Source organism: Mastigoproctus giganteus, chromosome 5 (genome assembly GCF_048544385.1).
Source record: "Mastigoproctus giganteus isolate SK-2022 chromosome 5, ASM4854438v1, whole genome shotgun sequence".
Taxonomy (NCBI): domain Eukaryota; kingdom Metazoa; phylum Arthropoda; class Arachnida; order Uropygi; family Thelyphonidae; genus Mastigoproctus; species Mastigoproctus giganteus.
In genome coordinates this window covers 39,662,113-39,675,151 of record NC_143579.1, presented here as the reverse complement: position 1 = coordinate 39,675,151, position 13,039 = coordinate 39,662,113, and the positions used below count along the sequence as shown (strand labels likewise).

General features: G+C 36.9%; 1 protein-coding gene across 1 annotated transcript in view; it reads right to left on the bottom strand.

The window, feature by feature from the left end:
- LOC150085319 (metabotropic glutamate receptor 6-like) overlaps positions 1-13,039 on the bottom strand; it is a 243,655-nt gene that overhangs the window by 128,825 nt on the left and 101,791 nt on the right. The window contains exon 2 of the mRNA XM_090373995.1: positions 1,491-1,645. Coding sequence (XP_090230121.1) covers positions 1,491-1,645 — 155 coding nt within the window. The remainder of the gene's footprint in view (positions 1-1,490; positions 1,646-13,039) is intronic.

Genomic DNA, 13,039 nt, shown 5'->3' with positions numbered 1-13,039 from the left:
AAACTACTGCGGTACCCTGTCATTAGATCTCAATCCAATTGAGCCCCTCTGGATGAGGTGGAACGAGTTCTTCGGAGTAGAGATCCGACACTACCCAGTTTGAAAATTCTATGGGAAGCAACTCGATCAACATGAGCCAAAGTACCACAGACGTGCTTCCGATACCTCGTTGAATCCAAGCCATTACAAATCCAGTCTGTTCTGAGCAAACAATGCACTGACAGAATATCACTGTCAGCGCAATATTTCCATTTGATTTAAGGATTTACTATATTGTTTGTGTGAAAAATTTCTTATACAAGTGGAATTGGACAACGTAGAACGCAATGATAGGTTAGGATTTTGATGATTGCGTCCAGCATATGGAGTAGAGACAGGGCTTTGAAGACTTGGCACCGAGCTTGTGACCACCAAATACGGAGGATGCGGAAAGGTCAGGGAATGACCACCGCATATCCCCGGAGCAATATGGCCTTAGTTGCTAATGCTCCTAAAAAAACCAAATAACAACAACAACAACAAAAAGCACCGCTGGATGAATCTGGCGACTACCTCCACATATTCATCTCATGACACAAGCAAATTTAATATAGAATACAAACAATGAACAGACACGATATGCTGACGCCTCCAAGAACTGACCTACTGAATATTATAAATCCATTTTGCTAAACAGAAGCATGTCCAGTTTTCATTAACTGATTTTGCGTTTTTCTTCAGTATATGAAATGCATTGCATGTGAATGAACCTAATGAGCATAGGTTCAGAAAGAAAAGGTTATTGCTCAGAAAGGGGAGAATTGATATTAGACCAATTCTCTCCTTTCCCCATCTTGATATGCGCTTATATCTCTAAATTACGTGTATTATATTTAAGGGGAAAAAAGATAATTAAATAAATATTAAACCACGAATGCGAATATCTCAGCCACTTTTTGAAAATCTTTATAAAAGGCGTTCCATCCCTTTGGGAAGTATCAACATCAGCATTCTTCAGGAGTTAAAAGGAAGACAAATATCTTAAACCTATAACAGCCAACACCTTAAACGTAATCAATAACTTCCCCTTATCCGATGGCAACCAGCTAACCTGTAATTATCTTCATTCGAAATTCTGTCTTCATCAAATTCTTTAAAGATGTACAAATTCAATGTTACATTTGCAGGAAAACAAATAGTGCTATGCTTTAGCTTCATATATTCTACGAAACTTTAACCAACAAAAAATGCACTGAGAATTTGGTGTTGATCCAACTTTTCCTTATCAAGCAATGTTGAAATATCCAAAATACTTTCATTTATTAAGGAACAACTGGAGGGACATGTCTAATTAGAACCAGGGCTAAAACCTCCCCAGAAATCTAAAAAAATGATTAAAAACTGCGAGATTTCTTTCTATTCAGTTTTAACAGAATTTAGGTAAGTTCGACAAATCTTTTTAAAAGATTAAATATAAAATTTTGAAAATCGCATGTAAGTTTATATCTTACTTGTGGGATCCTGAACAGTCGCAGTAAGTTGGCAACCTGTATAGATGTCACACTGGATGCGGCTCCAAGGACTCCAGTTATTACTTTTTGGCGTATCAGGGGTGTAGAGCCATCACGACATCTGTAAGTTCCGTCATCAATATTGCTTATCGATCCTGTAGGGGAAACAAGTGGATATGACAAGTTTGCGCTTCTATTTTTATAACTAATGAAATAAAGCGCCGTCTATGTGCTGGTATGTATATCAGTTATTTAATGGAGAAGGAATCGTTGCCAAGTTCTGTTACAATAAACTATGTGATGAATGTAATTAATTTCAGTCTCATTACCATGGTAAATTAATCATGGGGCAGTTCATCTCTCTCTTGCATTGTTTCAGTGTGCTAGTCACCTGAGTAAATGGAATTTTAATGCTTATTTTGTTGTTCCGAATAAATGTTCATAAATAATGCTCATCAGAGTTGTAATATTGTAACGTCCTTGTCTCGCTGTTGCGAGAAACTTCACAGAAATACAACGTAAATAACTACGACCTTCCTGTTTATTTGAAGCTCCAAATACAAAGGAACCAGATGTTTCGTTTTGTCAAGTGGCTAGTTTGTAACTTGCGCTATAAAAGGGATATCGCAACTGCTAAGCATGTGCTTGTTTGGATTAGAAAAGTACGCATAATACAAGAATTTCAAAAAACGTTGCACCTTCAAGAAACTATACGTTTAATACCTTACACTTTGCGCAAAGTGCAGAATTTTATCAATTTTTTTGTGATATTTGGGCATCTATTTCTAAATTCTCATTTGTTTTGTTTTTTTGATTTAATAAAAGAAACACAGATTGAAATAAAATAATAAAACGGGAAAGAAGCATTTTAAATTTACAGATTACCCGAGTGGTAGCTCACACACTTAATTGTGTTTTTGTTGGATGAAGTCTGAAATATTTGAGAGAAAAAAAACTTTTGTTATCTTTGTCTGACGCCGACTAATTCGGCCACTGAGAGAAAAAAAATAATAAATAGCTGTTTCCGCACGGTTGTTGTTGTATTAGGGTTTTAGAAGCATCATCGACTAAGGTCATATTACTCTGTGTAATACTATCAGTAAATTGCGTGTGTTCTGTGGTCGCTTTTCTGTTTCGAGTTTCCTGGAGAAAAAATAAATTTTTGTTGGTTTTTCTCCCGAAAACACCATGTGCATTTTACACCTTTAAAAAAATAATAATAATAATTCTGCTAATATTACAAGAAACAGTTACAAAAGGTACCAAAATAAAACTGCAAGAAACGGTTTGAACATAAATAGAAGCATCCGTCTCTCTTTAGTCTTATCCATTTTCCAATTTAAAAGATTATTAAATTCGTGAAATTTCAGGCATGCATATGCGCTTATCTGCTTGTTATGTATAGAAATATTATTAAGAAAATATATCATATATATTTGATGCCATCAGTTAGCTTTCAGGTTTATTTCGAATTTGGCATCCTTCACATTGCGAAATTTGAAATTATGTTTGTTATTTCATGAAACCCCAAGAATATAGGGTTTCATGTTATCTTTATTCCGTGAAAACAGCCCTCGTTGGTAGCACACTTGTTAGAATCGCCATCCTTCCCACACCAGGTGGAAAAGACCTGAGTTCGAGTCCCGTCGATGATGTGAGGAATATTTATGGGCCTTTTTCCCAATGTGGCTGAGTCAGTCGGTCTCAGGCGAGGATAGCATGCTCTTTTCTCCTGGAAACCGGGGTTTTCCTTCAGCAAATAGAAAATCGACCTCAGAACACACGCAATTTACAGACAGTATCCACGGAGCAAGATGGCTTTAATGCTCCTCAAATCCCACTACACAACATCCGTGAAAACAATAATAAGTCTTCCAAAAACAACTAGAGTAAGACGGTTAGAGTTTATTGAACTAGAGAGAAAAGGGAAACAATAACTTGAAAATTTGAACAAATTCATCGTTGGCAAAATACTCTTCAGGCAAAAGCCAAACTGTTGCAAAATTGGTGTCTCTCTGCACCTGACCGATTCTCGCCGCAACTTCTGCACAGAAATCGTAAGAAAATCACATCAAAAACAGTAAAAGTTTCACTATATTTAGGAAGGAAAAAAAATTTCAAATTTTTAATTACTGATGAACGGTTAAAGAGGGAACGTTATTTTCGAGGGACACCTGTTAGTTGCCACTACTGCTGAGGTATGTATATTACAACATAATTGGACATATCAGGAGATGTGGATTGCTGTGCTGTCAGTATGGCTTCTGTGGTCAATTTTCCCATCTATTGGATGAAAATCAATGCTACACTGCCTGAAACCGAATAACTAGGCCACGTTGTAAAAAAAAGCCCATAAAATCCCCCTTCCACCCGCCACTGAAGGAATTCGAACCTGGCCTTTTCCACCTGGTGTATGGAGGATTTTTCTCATGGTTTTCAGTCACTTACAGGAAAAATGCTTTTGATTAAAAATGCTTACCAGACAACCGTCTAGAATTTGCTGTTCTCTTACAGTACTCTTTAACCCATTATTTCCTCTCTCCCCACACGCATGCTCTTCTCATATTTTCTATAGCTTCCAATTGCTGTTTTCTTTCAAGTGCACATTTATCGTTATAATTGGCTTTTGTCTCTAGTCAAAATAAATTGGCGTTGCCTACGGCAGAGTCTAATAATCTTGTACAGTTAATACTAATTGTTAATATAATGATGTTCTGACCAATTAGAGCCGAAATGCTTTTTTCCAAGAAAGCATTTAATGAGAAAAATGCAGTGAAACAAACCCCTTCGTTAACTACAAGAAATGTAAAATTGCAAGTAAATGTTGGTTGTATCCAGGAGGTAATTCTACAGAACACGCCTCAAACGACTTTAAATTGTAAGCCTGAAAATTTCGAAAATAATGCTATCTCATTATTTTCGCAAGGAATAATGCTGAAATTCTTAATCGAATAATTCTGTAGTTCTTGTGTTTTGTCTTATCTAGGCTAGGAGAAATCTGTTATATTTTACAGTTCAAAGATATATTTCTTTCTCTCTTTCGCTTATTGTTATATATATTATAAAATTCCCTTCTCCTTTCGGATTGGTACAAAATTTCTTTCAAGTGCAGTCATTACGAGGATCAATCAAAAAGTGAAGGCAATTTATTTTTTATTAAATTAAGAAGAGGAAAATTATATATGAATCGTTCGTATATAATTTTTTTTTCTTTAAAATTTTTTCTAAAGGACGTTCCTCTTAAACTATTGTCCTGAGGAATAATAATAATTTGATAAAAAGAACCCCTTGAGAGGCAATCGGCGTTCCTAAAAACTCTTGACTTTGTACAAAATAGTAATTACAAATGGAATGAGTCTGAACTCTAAGAAGAAAGGTACTTTATGGTGATTGTAACGGCGGTCCCTAGACCATAATGAATAGAAATTTTGTTGTGTGATGAATAGTAAGTAGTTTGGATTTACTATGAATAATTGACTTGTATAATTTAAGAATGATTAGCATATATTGAAATTGATATTGTGAAATCCCATTAGTGTAAATTGTGTAATGAATGTTTCATTAAAATTTCCTTAACCATTACTAGTGTCTGGAGTGAGTTGTGTCACCCTACTTAGTTTTCTAACCGGATTTGGAACTTCCATTAGCAGTCAGAGGCCCTAAATCAAACACTGATTAAAGTAGGAAGGATTGGCTTTAGCTAGCTAAATTTTTAGCAATAGGCTTCACCAAGAGAGAAAAGAGAACGCCTATAGTATATAACTACATTCACGGGAAATCCGATTGTGGATAGTTTTATTTGGAAAAACACAGATCACTCAGACAATTTCAGACTTTGATCATTTTCGAGGAACCTGATTGAGGTCTATAGGGTTCTGGGAAGGAATAGTAAAATGAATGAAGACGACATTTTCGCTGTTATAGATGATTCCTGAACTAGGCGCCATAAATTCAACTTACGGTGGGGAAGAGGTTTAGACCGGATTGAAGGAAGTGTTATTTTAGCCAGAGAATTGTTACACGAAATGGGTTTCCTCCATGAGCGGTTGAGGTGACAGCTTGGGAAAATTCAAAGGTCAGCTGGATAGGTATCTAAGTGAGAAATAAAATCAGACAGGTAGTTTAATTATATGTATTTGGTGTTGCTTCAAAAGCATAAGATTTCCTTGTAACATATGGCTAATACTAACACGTTGCAATACAGACATTCTCTCCCCAAATTTCAAAAGTTCCGGAATTTTGTGATTCTGTTGCATAACTAATTTCCCCATTGATAATACTGCTTTCACTCATTTGCGTGTTTCATTTTAATTCTGTTTGCTACTTTCTAAACGGTATCAGACATTAGCGAAGCTTAACATAAACTCCAGAGCTATTTATATTTTAAATTGAGGAAAATCGTTTGAGCATGCTATCTGGAAATTGGAATGTTTCATTTCCCCTTTCCCTTAGGGAGAGAATCAGAACGTTTAATCAGATTATATCCAGCGTGCAAACCCGCCATTAAGATTTTTCTGTTAATGGATATTCTTGACATCGTGATGCAAAGACATTCCGATGGGATATACGCTTGTCTTTGACGTCACATTTCAGTTCGCACTACCAACCTGTTATACTAAACAGCTTGACATGGTTTCAGTATTGATTTAAGGAGAGAGTAAACCGTTGAACTTACTCTGAGTTTGTAGTCTGAAGAGAAACGTATCATTTCTCTTCAGAGCTACAGCGATACTTCGGTAATTAATAAATTATCCTAGGGTTGAGGAAAATAATTAATTAATATAGGAATGGAGATTGGTAATTGTTTGTGGGCAAAGCATTAAGTATTCCACATTTCAGGTTGTTGTTGTTTTATCGGAGGTTTATTAGCAAAAAGGCTCCCGATTAAAATTGTAACTGTTTATGTATTATTTGTGAATAGTTATTTTAATGTTATTCAGCTTCGAGATTATTATATAAATTAATGCATCTCAAGTAGTAGTAGTAGTTGTTGTTGTTGTAGGAGTTTTTAGGAGCATCAGCGACTAAGGGTATATTGTTTGTAAATTTCTTATTTATGAGGTCGATTTTCTGTTTGCTGGACGAAAAACCCGAGTCTTCGGGAGAAAAAACCATGCTACCCTAGCCTGAGACCGGCTAACTCAGCCACGTTGTGAAAAAGTCCATAAAAATTCTCCCGTCAGCGAAGTATCTTTTTTCCCCAGTGTGGGGAGAACGGCGATTCTACAACTGTGCTACCCACGAGGGCATCTCAAGTAGTGGACGGTTCGTCATGGTCTGCGTCATTATTGAGAATGTGTGATAAGGTTAACGGTTCCTGTAAGCTAGATAGAGGTACAACTGGTCTTACTTCTGGGAACATTCAATAAAGATGTGTGAAATGACCGATACGGAGTCTCGCCAGGATTGCTACTTCTTTTCTGTTTCGCCTGAAACTAGATGACTACAACTATGGTTTATTTTAAAATATCTGCAGGAGTTTATTATTGCTTTGACTTGCCACAATCAGGACGAGTGATTCTTGAATGATGTTTTAGTACCATTCTTGGAATCTGCGTAGGATACTTTGAGATGACAGGGAGATCCCTAGTCAGATGGTTGTTTAGTAGCACAACCCGAACTTTCATTGACTGGAATGCCCAGGTGATCCCCGTAACCAGCAAAAACTATTTGGCTGCACGTTCAGAAACCTAGATTGGATCTGTTTCAGGATGGGATGAGATAAAGAAAATGTATGCTGAATGGCAGTAACTGCACTAAAGGAGCCTATATATATATTATAGACTTGATTGATTATGTTGTTAAGGGCTAGTTTTATTGCGTACAATTCTGAAAAAGAAATACTGTATTCTTTGGGAAGAGGCATTGATACTGAGAAAATGGAAGAAAATGCTACAGCACCCGCTATTACGTCTGCTTTTCATCCATCGGTACAGATATGTAGTTTCCCCTGAGTTTTCTAATAAATGAGCTGCATGTAACTGCTGAAAGTTGTAATTTGACACGGAGCCCACAGCCACTACTACTATAGAAGTTTGGAGAAAATTTTCGGATGAAATATTATTTCTAACGAGAACTACCGCTCCTCCTCAGTGCGACGATTCACTATTTTTACCTTGTCTGAAGATGGCATAACTTTTAATGACAGGAGATACTTGTGAATTTAAATAGGTTTCTTCATGGTCTTGTCAATCAGCATGCTTCAGCTGGAGTGTAAGGCAAGGTACACTGAGAAAGCCTTTACAGTTCCACTGAAAGATTCTTTCCAATGTTTAGTTTTATGAGTGGATGTTGGATCTGACTGTTTTTGTCGATCAGTATCTTTCTGAGAAAAAAAGGGACGAACTGAGTCTAAGTCATCATTCGCATGGAATTCTAAAACCCCATCATTTGGCTCATTTATCTATGTTCGGTTCATCTATGTGGTGTTAGGAATTTGCTGTCTTGTTCAGAGGTTTGTTGCATTGAACATTGAAAGTAAGGAACGTGCCCAGTTAGCAATGTAAGTGGCTGGAACAACGGATACTTCCGTTTGCCTTGCATCATTTTTTAACTACTAATATGGGTAACAGACGTCATACGCCGGCCCTGGTCAAGAGCTTTTTAATACTAAACATAAGATAAACAATATTAAACGGTAATAAAGAAATTTATATTAAAATTCTTCCTTTCATTTTTTGTATATTTATGGTTTCTTTCCTCTTTAAGTTAGTTTGTTTCGCATGGCTATAAATTATTTGAGCACTGTAAATAATTTCTCGTTTAAAAACAAAGGTAAACATAGATAACTGAAGCTGTAATGTAAATATACTGTTCTCCATTAGCATGAACACAGAAACCTAGGACCAAAGCATTAAAAGGCATTAATATGCAAGTCTAGTCTCTGAAGCGTTTAATTAAAATAAATCTGAGGAATTAACACACCGCAAATTACTACAGAGCGTGTCGTGATTTACGTCATAGGTTTTGTGGGAGGATTTCTTGCTCTGAATAGTCATCTCAATGCTGCTATGATCGCAATTCGTTAAGCAAGTATTCAGATCCTTGTAGGTCGTCTAATTTTGTCCATTTGTAAATATCTTCTTTACGTAATAATTTTCGGGGATTATTTTCAATTAAGAAAGAACATCAAGTTCCACAGTTTTTAATAGAATGGCATCTGAAGAAAGCGAACAGATTGTAAAGATCTTTACATAGTCTTTATTGCCATCCCCTGAGGATCTTCAGAGATAAGATTTCCTTTCGCTTTAAAGGTCACCTCTGAAAGGCTTTTTCGTAGATGCCATTATGCGTCATTTCTCATCCAGGATATAATAAAAACAATTTTAAAGAATGCAGATTCTATAATCTTGTCTTTATAGAAAGACTCTAATTCAATTCAAATACGGTGGACGAATGAAGCGGAATTACGTGTCGCTTTGGATCCAAAAACGATTAAATTGTATTGTCATGAATCCCTGAAGATCTTATAAACTTTTATTCAATAATTAGTAGAGCCACCTTTTGCTCAAATTACAGTACACGCTTTGGCATGGATCTTCCTAGGTGTCTGAAGGAGACCAGCTCTAGATTTGATAATTTTTTCATGAAGATATTTTTCAGTTGTTGTATTGTACAAAGCCGTATAGGTGACCAGGATAGAATTTGGAAAGACTGGAAATGTTCCTCGAGCCATTTAGATACAGTTTTTTCACGGTGGAGAGTTGCATTATCATCCTGAAATAATAGGGGGTACAAATGACGCATTGCAGGGTAATGTTGGGCCGATACGACAGAGAGAGAGATATTCATTGGAGGCAAGACGATCTTTTAACCTTTCCGTACCAAACGAACGTACCTCATGATACGACCTCCAGGCGGTTTAGTGGTGGACACGAGGCAGTCTGGGTGAATGGCTACATGGAGTCATGCCACACGTTTGCCGTACCATTGCTACAAAAAACAGCAAAGCGAGATTGGTCAGGCCGCATAATCTCCTTTCACTGTTCCACAGTCAAATTTGGCGTTGGTGACGCCGCTCCAGTGGAATCTTTCGATTTTTTATAAGTGGAAATCACTTATGTATGAAAAGTCGTGTGCCCATACGAAATGTATGGGCACACGACTACTAAATCTTAGATCCTTCAACTCTCGCCGTATAGATCGATTGGAAATGGATCTCTCTTTGTCTGTATTGAATGTTTCAGTCATTTACTGAAAACTGAAATTCGGTTGTGATGCAGAATTCGCTTTAAATTTCTATGATCTCCTTCTTTGCAGTACCTACTTTTTTGCCGCATTTCTTCTCTTTAGGGTTTCATCCTCCTTTGATCTCCCACTCATGTACTTTTGAAATAGTTGCTTTCAACACCAATTATTTCCTTTGTTTTCTTAATTGTGACTCCTGCTAAATATGCTCTAACAATAACACCTTTATGAAAATTGAAAAACCCACGTGTCTCCACTATGACCGAATCGACTAAGAAGCCCCAGGGTAGCGTTCAGTATTTATCTGATATCAAGGAACTTGTGATCATACTATATGACAACTTAAATTTACTTTCTGTACTTTTGTACAGAAATTAATTTTAATTAACGGTCGACGCCAAAAATCGGTACCTTCCATTCAATTAAAAAAAAAAAAGTTCAAAGAAATAAAAAAAAAATCAAATCAAAGAACTCGGTTCACAGTGTTGAAAGTACAAAGAAATGCTGGCAAGCTTTGCCCTTCTACAAATTTAGCTGAACGCCGACAGATGGTGTTTTATTTACAATAAAGATCTTATTTATCCTGATATTTAAATCTTTAAACAGGAATTAAATTCTAGATTGTCTCGAATACTTATCTCACGAATGTTGTTGGGAATGGCTTTCAGGAAGTAACTCTGAAAACTGTTTTACAGCGGATCAAGATATAATCTCAAGAAAAATCACTGCGTGAGTTCCTCAAGGCGGAGTCCTCTCCGGAGCATTATTTACTGCAGTCATTATTCTGTTTGTTCAAGAGAGAGAAGACATAATCTGCTATGCTGACGATAATAAGCTACACACCCAGATTAACCCGGGCGAACACATCTCAAAAATTAATGAAAAGATCAATCGAAAGCTACACGACTTAGAATCCTATCCCCATCAATCTGGACTACTTATTAATCCTGCAAAGTCAGCCCAAATTGTCTTTTATTAGAAGCACCAACCCACTGAAGTCCAAGCTTCTCTAGATGGCATTCTCCTTCCAGTGGTAGAATGCCATCTATGTAAATACACATACGGACTTGGGAGTCATCTTCGATTGCAAACTGACCTTCAAGCCCCACATTGACAAGCTCATAACAAAATTCAGCAAAATGCAGTGGATTACCAAACAACAACTACTTCACGTTAAGAATCTGGATGTCACTCGGCGGTACGTATACACCTCTGTATACTCCGTCGTGTTATACGCCTCAGAAATATGGGCATCTGCAGCCCCCACGAATATCAAGCGTGTGTACTCCTCCGAATACTGGCTCCTTCGTTGGATCACACATAAATATCATCGTCCACCCCAGCAAAGAACAACTGCACTGAACTTTGCCCGACTGCCAAACCTTATAATGGAAAGTCGCCTCACACTAACTGCCAAAATGACCACTGGAATAATCTCGGAGCCAAACATATGGGATCTGTGTAGCTGGAGAATCCCTCAACCCGGACTGAGGTCAGCTCCAACACTTATAGCCAACCATAATAGACCAGCCCTTAGCGACCGCTTTCTCCCCAAGCTGATGCTTATCACAGTCCAAGCAATCGAAAGCGAGCTCTACAAATTTGTCAAGGATCGCAAATACCGTAGAGTGATCCTTCATTACCTAAACTCAATCAGGCAAACTGTACAGTAATGTCACAGTATAATAAATTTAAAAAAGGATGTCTCTATAATATTGTATATAATGTCAAAAATACCGTATAATATCTTTATGAATATACTGCGAATAATTTAACTGAAACTTATTACATTGTTGGCCCTGGGGGATGAACCCGAACTTCGATGTGGGCCCCGTCCTCAAGCAAGGCCTTTGTCCACCAGCCATTGTGAAGCCCCTGGCATTCCTGCCGTGAAGGGTACGTTGTATACATCCTTTTGTACACAATAAAGATTATATTTATTTATTATGTTTATATTATGAAATAAATTACACAAGAATCACATTGTCAAATAGTTCACACCTGCGTAGTTGGAAACTTAAATCTTTACTGAGCAATATGTTTTATGTTTATTGATCAAGCAATTCTGCAAACCGTTAATCTTTTACACGATTAACTCTTTAATTGATATATTTATAGTAATTGTTATTATTATATTATTATTATACATATATTATGATTATTATTGCGTTTATTATTATTTATTTATGTATTTTTAATTATTTTATTTTTAACTGGTGCAACATAAGATGGTGGATTCCTTCCTAATACTAATTCTGTCTAAATCGCTTCCCTCCCCATTATTTAATTTGAATATAGCGCTCAGTTCTATAATCATTTATAACAAGGTAAATTTCGCCGTTTTACCGTTTCCTCTTGAACTCCTTAGACTTCAAGCAGGTCCCCTTCTAAGGTACCTCGATGAAGCTCTGTAAGTCCACATATTCGAAGTCTTTCGTCATAAGGGTGTCCTTTTTCAGAACTCATCAAGCGAGTTGCTCATCGTTAGACCCTTCAAGAAGTTCGATGTCTTTTTTTTTGTGGATGTGGTCTCCGTACATGAATACAGTATTCCAAGTGCGGACAGGAAAAATTAAAAAAGGGAAAGAGAATAGTTAGCGAGAAAAACAACAAAAAAGAAATGACGGAACAGCTGTTTAGAGAGTGGACAGAAGTCACATTCGGAAAGCCTTTGAATGAAAAGCAGGAAAATTGTGAGAAAAACATCCGCGAGATGCAGAAAATGATTGAAAAACTGACGGATCCCACTGGCACTAACCAAACTAGAGCTAGAAACATATTACGTGAAATTAATATCAGCAGGGAAAACTTAAAGGAAGCTATTAACTCGCTCCCCAGTAAAGCAACGATCGGGCCGGACCAGTTCCCGCTATTCATGATAAAAATATGTAGTGCTTACATAATCGAACCGCTCCACCACCTCTTCCAGCGAATACTAAGTGAGGGGGTTATCCCGGAAAAATGGAAGAGATATTACGTAAAACCAGTTCCAAAAATAAGCAATCCTAAAACCAGTAAAGATTTCAGGCCCATCGCAATCGGATGCTCTCTGCAAAAAATATTTGAAAAAGCAATCCTGAGCACCATCAATCAGCACTGCTTTGGGGACAGGCCAGAATACTTACATTCTGTGCTTCCTCGAAGGTCGACTATTACTAATTTAATGGAGACTCTACTCCGAATACAGCTAGCTTTAAACAATAAACAACAGTTGGACATCGTTTTTCTGGATGTTGCAGCAGCCTTCGACAACGTCTCAATCCCAGCTATAACAGTAATCCTCAAGGAGTATTTCTTCATTTCAGGAAGCACTTTAAGCATTCTCACTAACACCCTTCAAGAAAGACAAATTATCGCAATAA